The 12,272-nt window shown below is 41.1% G+C and overlaps 2 protein-coding genes across 2 annotated transcripts in view; both read left to right on the top strand.

The window, feature by feature from the left end:
* Positions 1-12,272, top strand: part of LOC140069452 (cholinesterase-like) — a 269,951-nt gene that overhangs the window by 78,464 nt on the left and 179,215 nt on the right. The gene's annotated exons all lie outside the window — the stretch shown is intronic.
* Positions 5,455-11,706, top strand: LOC140068715 (cholinesterase-like). Its single transcript, XM_072114111.1, has 4 exons — positions 5,455-5,538; positions 6,687-8,190; positions 11,039-11,192; positions 11,588-11,706. The coding sequence occupies exons 2-4, from the start codon at positions 6,689-6,691 to the stop codon at positions 11,606-11,608; spliced, it is 1,677 nt and encodes a 558-aa protein (XP_071970212.1). The 5' UTR covers positions 5,455-5,538; positions 6,687-6,688; the 3' UTR covers positions 11,609-11,706.

The raw sequence follows: 12,272 nt of genomic DNA, 5'->3' as shown, positions 1-12,272 counted from the left end.
TTGTGATTGGCTCTGTTTCTGGCCGCCAAAAAGCAAAACGGCGGGAGCTGCCATTTTCTCGAGCGGGCGAAGTATTCGTCCGAGTAACGAGCAGTTTCGAGTACCCTAATGCTCGACCGAGCATCAAGCTCGGACGAGCATGTTCGCTCATCTCTAATATTAATGTTATTTATTGTAGATATTTTTAACGACAATATATTATGTACATGGTAATATTGTTGTTGTTTTTTATACATATGTTTTATAAACACTTTTTACATGTGGTTTTTTATAAATGTTTTGTAACGATTACTTGTAATATGTGATTGTGAGTGTTTCCATGAGGTGTTCCGGATATGGGTATTTCCCACTCCAGTTTTGTTCACTACAAGAGGGAAGTGGATTCACTCACATGGGAGTCATGATTAAGAGCAGTCACACGGCTTGAAACGCGTTGACGTTTGTATTCACTGTATACCTCGATGTTGAATAAGCGCAAATATTAGATAACTGTCATCAGCATAAGAGTGGTATTGAAAGTCATGGGACTTAATGAGCTGTCATAGGCCAGAGAATTAGATTGAGGTGAGTAGGGGTCCCAGGTCAGAGCCTTTCGTGATGCCAAAAAGACAAATGGGCGAGGTGAAGAGCTAGTATGAGAGTGATAGACACTGAACATCCAGTGGGAGAATATGTGGAGATTGAGAAAAGAGCCAAAAGAAAACAGTATCTGCCACTGGATCAAATGGTCAACAACGTCAATAAAAGAGGACAGATCAAGAAGGAGGAGAGCAGAATAATGGTTTTTTTTGCCTTGGCAGACTGTAAGTCATTAGAGACCATGGTCAGGGACTAATTGGGTCAGAAATCCGATTGTAGTTTGTCAAAGAGGGAGTTGGAGGAAAGGTAGGAGGGTAATTCCAGATGGACAAGTGTTTCCAGTAGTTTTGAAACAAATGTTTCTGATATAGGGTGAGAATTCTACAGAGAACTCTGGGACCATAGATGGCTTCTTTAGGATGGGTGTGAAAGTTACATGTTTATAGGAAGATGGAACAATCCCAGTGGATAGCAAAGCGTTACCGCCTACGTGCACGAAGATGTTATAGTACGCCCCTGCGGGAAGATACTTCAGAAATTTCCATTTTTTCGTAAGTAAACACTAATGATATCATCCAAATTTTTAAACTAATTTGAAGTACAATGTGTCACGAGAAAAGAATCTCAATATCCCCTGTATATCTCATAGCGTTCCAAAGCTATAGCCACTTATAGTGACAAAGGGCAGTTTTGAAAAATGGTGCCGTGTCCTAGAGGCCAAAATAGGCTGAGTCCTGAATGAGGTTAAAGAGATGAATTGGAGCTGGGATAAGCAGAATGGTGAGGCGATTGGGCGGAATCGGTTCAAGTTCTCAAGAAGTGAGATGTGCGCTTGACAGCACAGGGAAAGTTTCTCATCAGTAGGAGAAACTCTTTCATCAGAGGAGAGAAGTTGGTTTAGTGGGAAGAGCATTGCATACTCTGGGTGAGGCCAAATCCTCCACTGAAAAATTAGAGGTGGTTGGAGGTGCTGGTGGGCATAGAAGAGAGTTAAAGGTAGAAAATAATAGTCCAGGATTGTGAGATAAGGAAGAGATAAGATTAATGAAGTACTTGTGTCTAGCAGATGCAAGTGCGGATTTCTAGGTGAAGCCCGTCTGCTTGTATGTCTTGTGAGGTTGGTGTACCAGAAGTGTTGGCCCGGTTGTCTTGTTGTAAATAGAGTCCACAGCAAACAATTAGTCAGCTCAAAAACTTTCTATAGTGGCACTTACCTGTTTTGTCTAACCGTTTCTTGTGTGCTCTCACTGAGATCCTTTTACACCAAAAAGGAAAAGTAGAGGATGAGTAGGAACTAAAAAAGTGAGTGGGCACTTCCAAGAAATGGCCTCGGCTTTGTTTGCAGTTAAACCAAAGTTATTTTTATTATTTGCATATATGTTTAAATAGGTAAAAATAGTAATATTCACTAAACGCTGGCAACATTGAAGCCGACCACACGGCTTGGTACCGGATGAAAGTGCTAACACGGCGATATCTATACACAAGAAATAATCTGCAACCAGATGGAGCTGTGACTACAATCTTGTCCCATCAAACCGTGAGTGCCCATCTTTACAAAACCTTGATATAAAAAACTATAGAGCGTTCAATTTATCGCAATCAGCATGCAACCAACTATGATATAGTCTTATGCTGCAGATATAGGGCCCCATTTTCTGTCAGCAAGAAAAACCTCCTGGACACTTCTCATATTATATTTATTTTATTTTATTAATCTTTAACCTTAATTTGTCATATTTTAAACTTTGTATATACCGATGTTTATAAATGTATGTAATCTTAATGTAAAAATATCATTATCTGTAATCTGGGATTATCTCCAGGTCAATCCTGGGTCTAAACCTACCAGTGGTATCCTTGATGGTTTTCATGCGCTAGAATATTACTATTTTTACCTTTTTAAACATATATGCAAATAATAAAAATAACTTTGGTCTAACTGCAAACAAAGCCGTGGCCATTTCTTGGAAGTGCCCACTCACTTTTTTAATTAGTCAGCTCACCTGGAGTCAGCTCACCTGGAGTGCTGACCTTTTCCCTTCATTCATGGCTAAATGTATAAGGGTAGAGTGTCTACCCGAAACGCGTAAGCGGTTTAGTCTTGACTTTTGTGATGATTCTGTGTGAATTTACTTGTATCAAAGAATCCTTCAATAAACAATTTGTGATTTTTTTAATACACAAGTGGATGCATGTATCTGTGAGCCGGATCATGTGTATGGATGTTTACCTCTACACTCTCTACATTCATAATACTTTAATAATTAATATTTGATATTTTTGATTGTTTTAGACATGCTTTACCTGTTAGAGCTAAAATTTGAGCTTTAGACTTAATCTTCCTACAATACATGTATGAGTTTGATCTTAATGCTCTGGCAGTGTAAGGCTGAAAGGCAGGCATGGGTTAAACCCTTTAGATCAGTCATATATTTGTTCTGAGCTGATATTTGTTCTAATGTTTATCAAAACAAAAAGAAAGGCGACTGTAGGAGCGATTGTGAGTATACATATATTTTCTGCAGTGTCTGAAGTGTGAATTAGGATTAACTGATTTAAGAGACTTTAGGGGGTAACTGCTAAATTTTTGTTTTACTCTGTTTCTGTGAATTCATACTTTCCTAAATCCTTATTTTCTTTTGTAATCCTACTTAGTGCATTGAGACTCCACAAGTGCCAAAGTTATGCAATGTATATACCGTGCAGTGTATGCTTCTGGACCGGGTCAGATTCTGGACCTAGCTTTATAATTGACAATAAGTAGTGGTAAGACAGGTGCCTGTAGTGGCAAATTCCATTATTAGGGGAACATACATGGCGATGTGTCAAAAAGACTTTGCATACCGAGCCGCGGTGAGCAGAGGTCGCATTAACGCCTCACCAAGCGTCATAGACGTATGATGAGGCGCTATTACTCCCAAGAATAATTGCGTAAAACTACACTCGGCAATTATCTCCTGTAAAGTGCCGGATAAGCAGTCCCACGTGCTGCAATCGTGGAGGAAAGTATCACTGTGATCGCAGCATGCAGGCACTGCTCAGCACATGACCTAGATCAGTGTCCACAAGACCAATAACAAAGCTCCTTTCACACTACAAGTATTAAGCAGCATGTAAGGGACTTTGTTATTGGCTGTAAAGTAAAGTAGATTGGTCGGGTCTGTGTATCACCCTGCAGCATAGTGTTGTGGATGGATTAGTACTCGGATTCTGCATGTTGTGGATTGGGTTGACCAATTACTGGGAGGGGTTGTTGAGGAGCCAGTGGTCATGTTCCACACTGACTGTAATGACAAAGTAAGAGAAAGGTGGAAGATCCTCAAAAAATGGTTTTAGGGACTTAGGCCATAAGCTCAGGGCAAGTACCTCAAAGGCAGCTTTCTCTAAAATGCTGCTGGTATCATGTGCCACACCACAAAGGCAACCGGAGATCAGACAGGTAAACAAGTGGAGGAGGGTGCAGCTTTTTGGGGTGAGAAATGGATAAAAAAATTGGAGGAGTGTTTCAGCTAAAGACCTGAATAGGGAAAACCATATTAAGTGTATGTACAGTCATTCAAGGCTGCATAAGGCTCCAAAGATAAAGGAGGTAGCAGAGGAACTGCTGATAAGCCAAATAGATGTGGCCTCAAAATATAGTGAACTTCTTATCCTGGAGGATTTGCAGAAGCACATGGAAGAAGTACAATTATGTTCTAAACAGTCCATTACTTGGTAAAATGGCAGCTGAAAAAGACTTGGGCCATTGGTTGATTGTCAGATCACTGCCCTTACGTTACAGGAGTTGGGGGGGATTGGTAACAGGTGTTGTCAGAGCAGGCCCTGTGCAAATCTCCTGTGCACTTCCTGAGTCAGATCCGCACACTACTCATGGGGTGGGATAGAGGTGTCTGCTCCCACCCCCCATATTAGTTTTTAGCTCCCATTTTAGCTTTTAGCTCCCATGCTTCACTGCTCTCTACAAAACACACAGACAATGATTTTCTTTGTGATAATACATGCGGCGCAGGCGCAGGCATTGTACACATTCATCAGCCAAGCACTATGATAAAAGGTTGCTGAAATAATTATTAATTTCTGAGATCCATTGTTTTCACCTTTGTCTTTGTCCTCTCCTGTATAGACTTCCTCTTCTGCATACACAGTTATGAAAGCCCCCCCCCCCAAAAAAAAATGCTTGTACTCACCTTCCAGCCCCAGCCCCGGCACTCACCTGCAGCTCCTCTCCTGCTGACAGTCGCGTCTTCTGTGGTCAGTGTGCATGATGACATCATGACGCACACCGGTCTGTGACCTGCAGAGCGGTGCATACAGGCATGATGTGTTACACAACTCTTCCTTGAAATAATGGATTTTTTGAGGTAGTACGAACTGCCGTAGTGGGAAATGCCGCCTCTAAATGGTCCGCAATCTGTTGCCTGAGGCGGGGTCTCTACCCCGCCTCATGATAGATGCAACCCTGGGGCTGTTTATATATCTATGTGTTAAGGGGGGGCTGTATACATACATGTTACTGGGGGAGTCACTGTATGTATATGTGTTACTGGGGGTGGCATAATATATATATAAATATATATATAGTGAGAAAGTGGGAGGTGTCGTGTGGGAGAACCACTCTCTGTCCTATGGGCAGATAAAAAGTACATGGTAAAAGCCCTGGATTTGTCTGCAGTAACCCAAGGATTAATGCAGACATGTGGTAAGCAGGAGAAGTCTGTTTGGTACATGTTGGCCTAGCTAGCATAGACACCTTTGTAATGTCCGTACTGGGCCTGCTTATTATTAGGTAGGGGTAGGCTGCTAGTGGGACTCCTACTCCATCCGGGCTTCGGTCCTGGGCTTTTGTGTAGCCCACAGGTGCGGGTCACAGACCTCGTTAGAGCCGGATTTAGACTGCAGGCCAGAAGCAGTAGGGTAGGCACTACCTGGAGGTTTGTCTGTGTTCACACAACAAAGGTAACTGAGTGTTATATTAAAAAAATAAATAAAAATAAAATAATGGAGTCTGCTGGCCAAGAACGTGTGCCAGGCAGCCTGGTACATGTATAGTTAGGTGCTGTTGTGGGTGTTACTGCGGGTGGCTCTGTATACTGGGGAGCTGTATATATTCATTACTGGGGGGGGGGGCTGTATATATATTATTAACAACATTTATGGAAAAAATTGTGGTGAGGGCTCCCACCAGTTTGCTTTCCGGGCCCCCACCATTTTAATGCAAAGTGACAACCGTAACAACAGCCCACAAGAAAATGGTGTAATTGCGAGGAGGTTGTTGTCAATTGTACTACAAATGGAATTTATTTCCACCTTTCCGGAATACTAAGTATAATTTGTCAGCAGATAAGGCTGTGTTCACACTTGGAAATGTTTACTAAGGGCCCTGCACCAGTTTTCTGGTGGACTTTGCATGTTCTTTGTAGTGTAAACTGCTTGCACAGGTATTTAAGAAGTGTCTGCAGCATGTTTGTGTCGCAAGCGAACCCTTTTGTGTTGCGGCTGCACTATACCCGATGTGACACAAATTTCTTAATTGAAATGGACGTTCCGGTGCTCAGTTGGATCGTGCGCCGCATGACATGCAAAGTCTGACAGAAATGTGTTGCACGCCCCATGTTAAAGGTGCACCAAAATAAAGTGGTGCAATCAGTTGGAGTAGTGTAGGGGGCACCAGATTCATGAAGAACAGGTGCCACAATTCAAGAATCTGGCACCCCCTGCACACTACACAGGCAAACTGCACATAGTAGAGTTTGCACTAGTCTTAGTAAATGTACCCCAATATGTTCTTTTTCTCTGTTCTTATGATGCAGTGAGAGGATTTACAATGTATCACTCTATGAAAACGTTGCGAGGTGGGGGGGGTGCGTCTTTCTACAGTTGGCCTCTGGCAGGAAAGAGGACAGGTGCACCTCTGCAGTTAGAAAATTAGTCATTTTGTTGCCTTTGCAAACAGTTTGAAGACATATGAATTTTGGACCCTAACGTGATATGGGTCCCTCTTTTGGCCACGGTGCCAACTCTTGAAAGAAGTTTGTATGCAATCCACCTATTAAAAAGTCATATGTTAATCTTAATATTAAAATATTATGTTTTCAAAATTGCAGATATGGAGGACAAAAATATGTGCAACATAATCTGCTTGGCGATACTGACTATGTTTGCTGTGTGCATTATGGAAGAAGATGATACAATAATAGAGACAAAACAAGGGAAAGTAAGTGGAATAAAGAAGTCAGTGATATCTCACACTGTCACAGCCTACCTGGGGATTCCATATGGAGAGGCACCAACTGGGGAAAAAAGGTTCCAAAAACCAGAACCAAGGGCACCATGGGAGGGCATTTACCAAGCCACCAATTATGGAAACTCTTGCTACCAGAATAAAGAAGAGCTCGACAGTTACGCTGTTGCGACTGACACTGATATGTGGAGCGTCAAAAATGAAATGAGTGAGGACTGTCTTAGTCTGAATATTTGGGTCCCAGAATCCATTTCTACACCTGCATCTGTCATGGTTTACATCTATGGAGGAGCATTTCTTTCTGGTTCCTCAGCTTTAGACCTATATGATGGAAGTGTGCTGTCAGCCTCCGAGAACGTGATTGTAGTGTCACTGAACTACAGAGTGGGGGCGCTGGGTTTCTTAGCTTTCCCAGGAAATGCAAAAGCTCCAGGAAATGCAGGTCTGTTTGACCAAAGACTGGCCCTTCAATGGGTTCATGAAAATATAGCAGCTTTTGGTGGAAATCTGGAGAGTGTTACAATTTTTGGGGAAAGTGCTGGAGGTGCTTCAGTGGGATATCATCTGATCAGTCCCGGGAGCTGTTCTTATTTCAAAAGAGCCATTATGCAAAGTGGATCACCTACAGCAGACTGGGCTATTCGATCCCATGAATCGTCAAAGAAATTAGCCATGAAATTAGCAAACATTGTTGACTGTCCTACAGAAGATGAGGATGCCGCTATAGATTGCTTACAAAAAGTTGATGCCTATAAGTTAACTGGAAGACATATTTTTGGTATGTCTGCATCTACCCTGACCTTGTTTGCACCAATTTTGGATGATGACTTTCTAACTGATATCCCTAAATGTCTGGTAAAATATTCAAAAGTAAATACTGATATTTTGATAGGAGTAAACAAGGATGATGGTAACCCTTTTACATTGAAGGGCTTTCCAGAAATTAGTGAAAAAACACAAAGTTTAATCACCACAGAACAACTTAAAGATGAATTAAGACTCTTCTTCCCATCAGAAAATGATCTCTCGGTAGAATCCATGATGCTATTATATAAAGACTGGGTTGATGTAAATAACATGGAGAAGAACCGTGATGCCTTGGCAAAGATACTGACAGACAATTATTTTACATGTCCTGCAAAGTATTTTGCTAATTTTGTTGTGAAGGCTAATAATAACCTATTTGTCTATGAATATGATCATCGTGCATCAACAGAAACTCTTCCGGAGTGGATGGGTGTGACACATGGTGCAGAACTGAAAATGTTATTTGGACACCCACTTATTTCACCTAAAAAATTCACCAATCAAGAACAAGTATTTAGCAGACGAATTATGAAAATCTGGGCAAACTTTGCCAGGAACGGGTAAGCCACTTATTATAAATGATCTTATATAAAATTGTATATGTGTGTAAATATAGCTTTTTAAATATGAAAAAAAAATATCAGCTCAACTGTCGATCCTTTTTGTTCTTTAGGGTCGTCCAATTTTCCAAAAAAGAAAACTGTGGGATGTTTATCAAACTTTGTACAACAGAATTCTGTTTTAATTTTGACCAAATTAGATACTTTCTCAAGTAATATGTCAAAAAGAGCATGGCCTTGGAAAAGGGAGTGGGGTTTAGTCGGAAAAATGTCTGTGAGCCAAAAATGCTGCAAATGCTCTAACATTTTGGCACAGTTTTCTAGTGTAAACGAATCCCACTAATAGAGGATGCAAATCATGACCCCACAGTCTTAAGCTAAATTTGATCATCCAGCAACTTTCACCTTGATAAATCTGTCAAAACATTAAAATGTCTAGTGTTAACGGTGCAATGTTGCAACACTTGGCCAATCTTATCTAATGTATCTAAGATGGAATGTTGTCGTCTTCCTTGTTGTATTCCATTGAAAGAGAGTAACTGGATGCAGGGCTATACTATCTAGGTTGATTTTTTTTGTCTATGGCTTATTTTGGGGATAACTAATGTTTTTTGTGTTCATTACTAAGAGTCACCCAAATATCAACTAATTCTAAGGCAAGAGGTTTTTTTTAAAAAAAGGGTCCAAAACCTTTTAGGACAGATCTGTCCAGGATTCCTAAGACCCAAAGTAAATTTTTTTCCCAAGGCCTGAGCTCAGTAAAGCTTTATGTCCTGACTCCCATTCACAAATTTAACCCCTTCACGCTCCGTGACGGATATATCCGCCACGGAGCTGTGAAGGTTGTATGAAGAAGGCTCACGGGCTGAGCCCTCTTCATACAGAGATGGGCTTTGCTGCATATCGCAGCAAAGACCCATCGCTATCACCCGCGGTCGGTGCTTGCACCGATCGCGGGTGTTAACCTTTTCTTTGCCGCCGGCAAAGTCGCCGCCGGCACTTTAAATTTGGCGGCGCGTGGGCGCCGCCATCTTACCTCCGATCGCCGCTCCCCCGAACGTCATCGGGGGGTGGCGATCGGTTGCCATGGTAGCCTCGGGTCTTCGTTTGACCCGAGGATACATGGCTTCTGCATATGCATTACAATGAGCCTGTGGCTCATTGTAATGTATAGTGAGCTGAAATGCCATATACTGCGATACAGCAGTATTGCAGTATATGGCAGGAGCGATCAGACCATCTAGGGTTAATGTACCCTAGAGGGTCTAAGAAATAGTGGGAAAAAAAAGAAAAAAAAAAGTTTAAAAAATGTAAAAAAATAATAAAATATTAAAAGTTCAAATCACCCCCCTTTCCCTAGAACTGATATAAAATATAATAAATAGTAAAAATCACAGACACATTAGGTATCGCCGCGTCCCAAAATGCCCGATCTATCAAAATATAAAAACGGTTATTGACGGCGGTGACCTCCGGAACGGCAAATGGCGCCCAAATGTCCAAAACGCGACTTTTACACCTTTTTAGATGACATAAAAAATGTAATTAAAAATGATCAAAATGTTGCACAGTCCTCAAAATGGTAGCAATGAGAACGTTGGCTCATTTCGCAAAAAATGACACCTCACACAGCTCCATGCGCCAAAGTATGAAAAAGTTATTCGCGTCAGAAGATGGCAAAAAATTTTTTTTCTTTTTTGTACACATTCGTTTAATTTTTGAAAATGTATTAAAACACAATAAAACCTATATAAATTTGGTATCACCGCGATCGCACCGAACCAAAGAATAAAGTAGAGGTGTTATTTGGAGCGCAGAGTGAAAGTCGTAAAAACTGAGCCCACAAGAACATGACGCACATGCAGTTTTTTTCAATTTTTCCACATTTGGAATTTTTTTGCGGCTTCCCACTACATGGCATGGAATAATAAATAACATCATGGGAAAGTAAAATTTGTTACGCACAAAATAAGCCCTCAGACAGCTCTGTACACGGAAAAATGAAAAAGTTATGGATTTTTGAAGATGGAGAGCGAGAAATTAGCGAAAATACCCTGCGTCCTTAAGGGGTTAAAAATTTAAAAAAAAAACGCCTTCAATGGTAGCTGGATTCTTACTTTTGCCTTTGTCTGTTATGATCCTGGTGACCCTTTCAGTAGCCTGAAGATTGTCACTTGCCTTAATTTCTTAAAGGAAACCTACCACTTGTAGTGGCAGGTTTCCGATGGCAATACCGAGCACCAGCTCAGGCTGAGCTGGTGCCGGAGCTTATTTTAGTTAGTGTTTTAAACCGCGGTATCGCGGTTTAAAACACTTTTTAAACTTTATAGCCGGCGCAGGCAGGTACGCGCTCGGCGCTTACCATGCGCGCGGCTACATAGGAAGTGAATGAGAGCCGCGCGCATGGTAAGCGCCGAGCGCGTACCTCCATGCGCCGGCTATAAAGTTTAAAAAGTGTTTTAAACCGCGATACCGCGGTTTAAAACACTAACTAAAATAAGCTCCGGCACCAGCTCACCCTGAGCTGGTGCTCGGTATTGCCATCGGAAACCTGCCACTTCAAGTGGTAGGTTTCCTTTAAGGACTGGTTAGAGAACATGTATGTCACATGCTGAGCCCTCTCTATACCGTTATATGCAATGCAGGAAACAGTTGACCTGTTAGTTGGTATGGTGAAAGCCCGTCATTTCAAATAAACGGCAGTTTCATATGGACCCCATCATTTTGCTGTCAATTGACCCCCCCCCATGACATCATCAGGGATTGCTAATTGATTGCCACGACAGATAACAATGACATCAATAACAATATCATCTATAATAATAACCTACAGTTTTACACATTGTAGGAATCCAAGTGATGATGATTTTAAATGGCCTCCGTATTCAGAAGAAGAACAAAATTATGCAATCCTTAAAGTGGATGGAATTGATGTGCAGCAAAACTGGAACAGTCAAAAGTGTCAATTCTGGAATTCCTTTTATCCTAAATTGGTGGCACTGGTGGGTTGAGAATTAATTTTATTTTCCTAATGAATATTAACTCGCTCATGAGAAATATTTTCCTTCTAGATGACCACATTAGTAGGGTCTTTGAACCCTACCTTTTCTTAACAATTTCTAAACAAAAGTGTAACCGGATGGGGATCTCAACAAGCTCCAAACATGTCTACATTAGCTGTATAGGATATACTATCTGAGATGCCCATATGGTGCCCTACTACCATGTATGATAATCTCTCCCTTATTAAAGCAACCCTCACCCCCTATTTGAAAGCTGGGTAGTATTGGTACCTCTCTATAACCACCCTACAATAATAATTGATAATGACAAAATGTACATAAAATGAAAAATATTTATATACAAGTATTAATTGTAGTTGTCTTTTTTGTTGTAGATACAGGAAAAGAACTCATGACCTCAACTTCAAGAATTCAATTAAAGTGAAGCCGAATTTTCCTGATAAATTAAAGTTAATCTTCACTTAACTTTAATAAACTTTATATGCTTTCAAAGGTATTCTCATGGTAGAACTAAAACTGGACTTGAGAGTTACTTAATGTAATATAAATGTAGGGATTACAGTTTAACCAACATGTGTTCCTGTTTGTAGTTTCTATGGGGGAGATTTATCCTGAGTCTCATCAGCATAGATATGGTATTGAAAGCCATGGGACTTAATGAGCTGTCCTAGGCCAGAAATATGGATGGATAAGAGTAGAGGTCCCAGGACAGAACCTTGATGGATGCCAACAGAGAGGATGGGCAAGGTGAAGAGGTGGTATGAGAGTAATAGACACTGAACTTTTAGTTGGAGATGTATGAGGAGATCTATAAAAGGGCAATAGGAGAGAATGGTCAACAGCGAAAATGAGAGATCAAGAGGAGGAGAGCAGAGCAGAATAGTGGTGTTTTGCCTTGGCAAACAAGTTATTAGTCAAGGCAGTCTGAGTGGAGTTGGAGCAAAGGAAGGAGAATAGTTCCAGAAGGACATGTTGTTCCAGTAGTTGTGGCACAAATGGAAATAGTGAGATGGGGCGATAGTTGAGCAGAGGAGATGGGTCCAGAGATGGCTTCTTTAG

The sequence above is a fragment of the Engystomops pustulosus genome, chromosome 7 (assembly GCF_040894005.1).
Source record: "Engystomops pustulosus chromosome 7, aEngPut4.maternal, whole genome shotgun sequence".
Lineage (NCBI taxonomy): Eukaryota > Metazoa > Chordata > Amphibia > Anura > Leptodactylidae > Engystomops > Engystomops pustulosus.
Note: the sequence above shows the minus strand (reverse complement) of the source record. Positions and strands in the feature narration are given on the sequence as shown.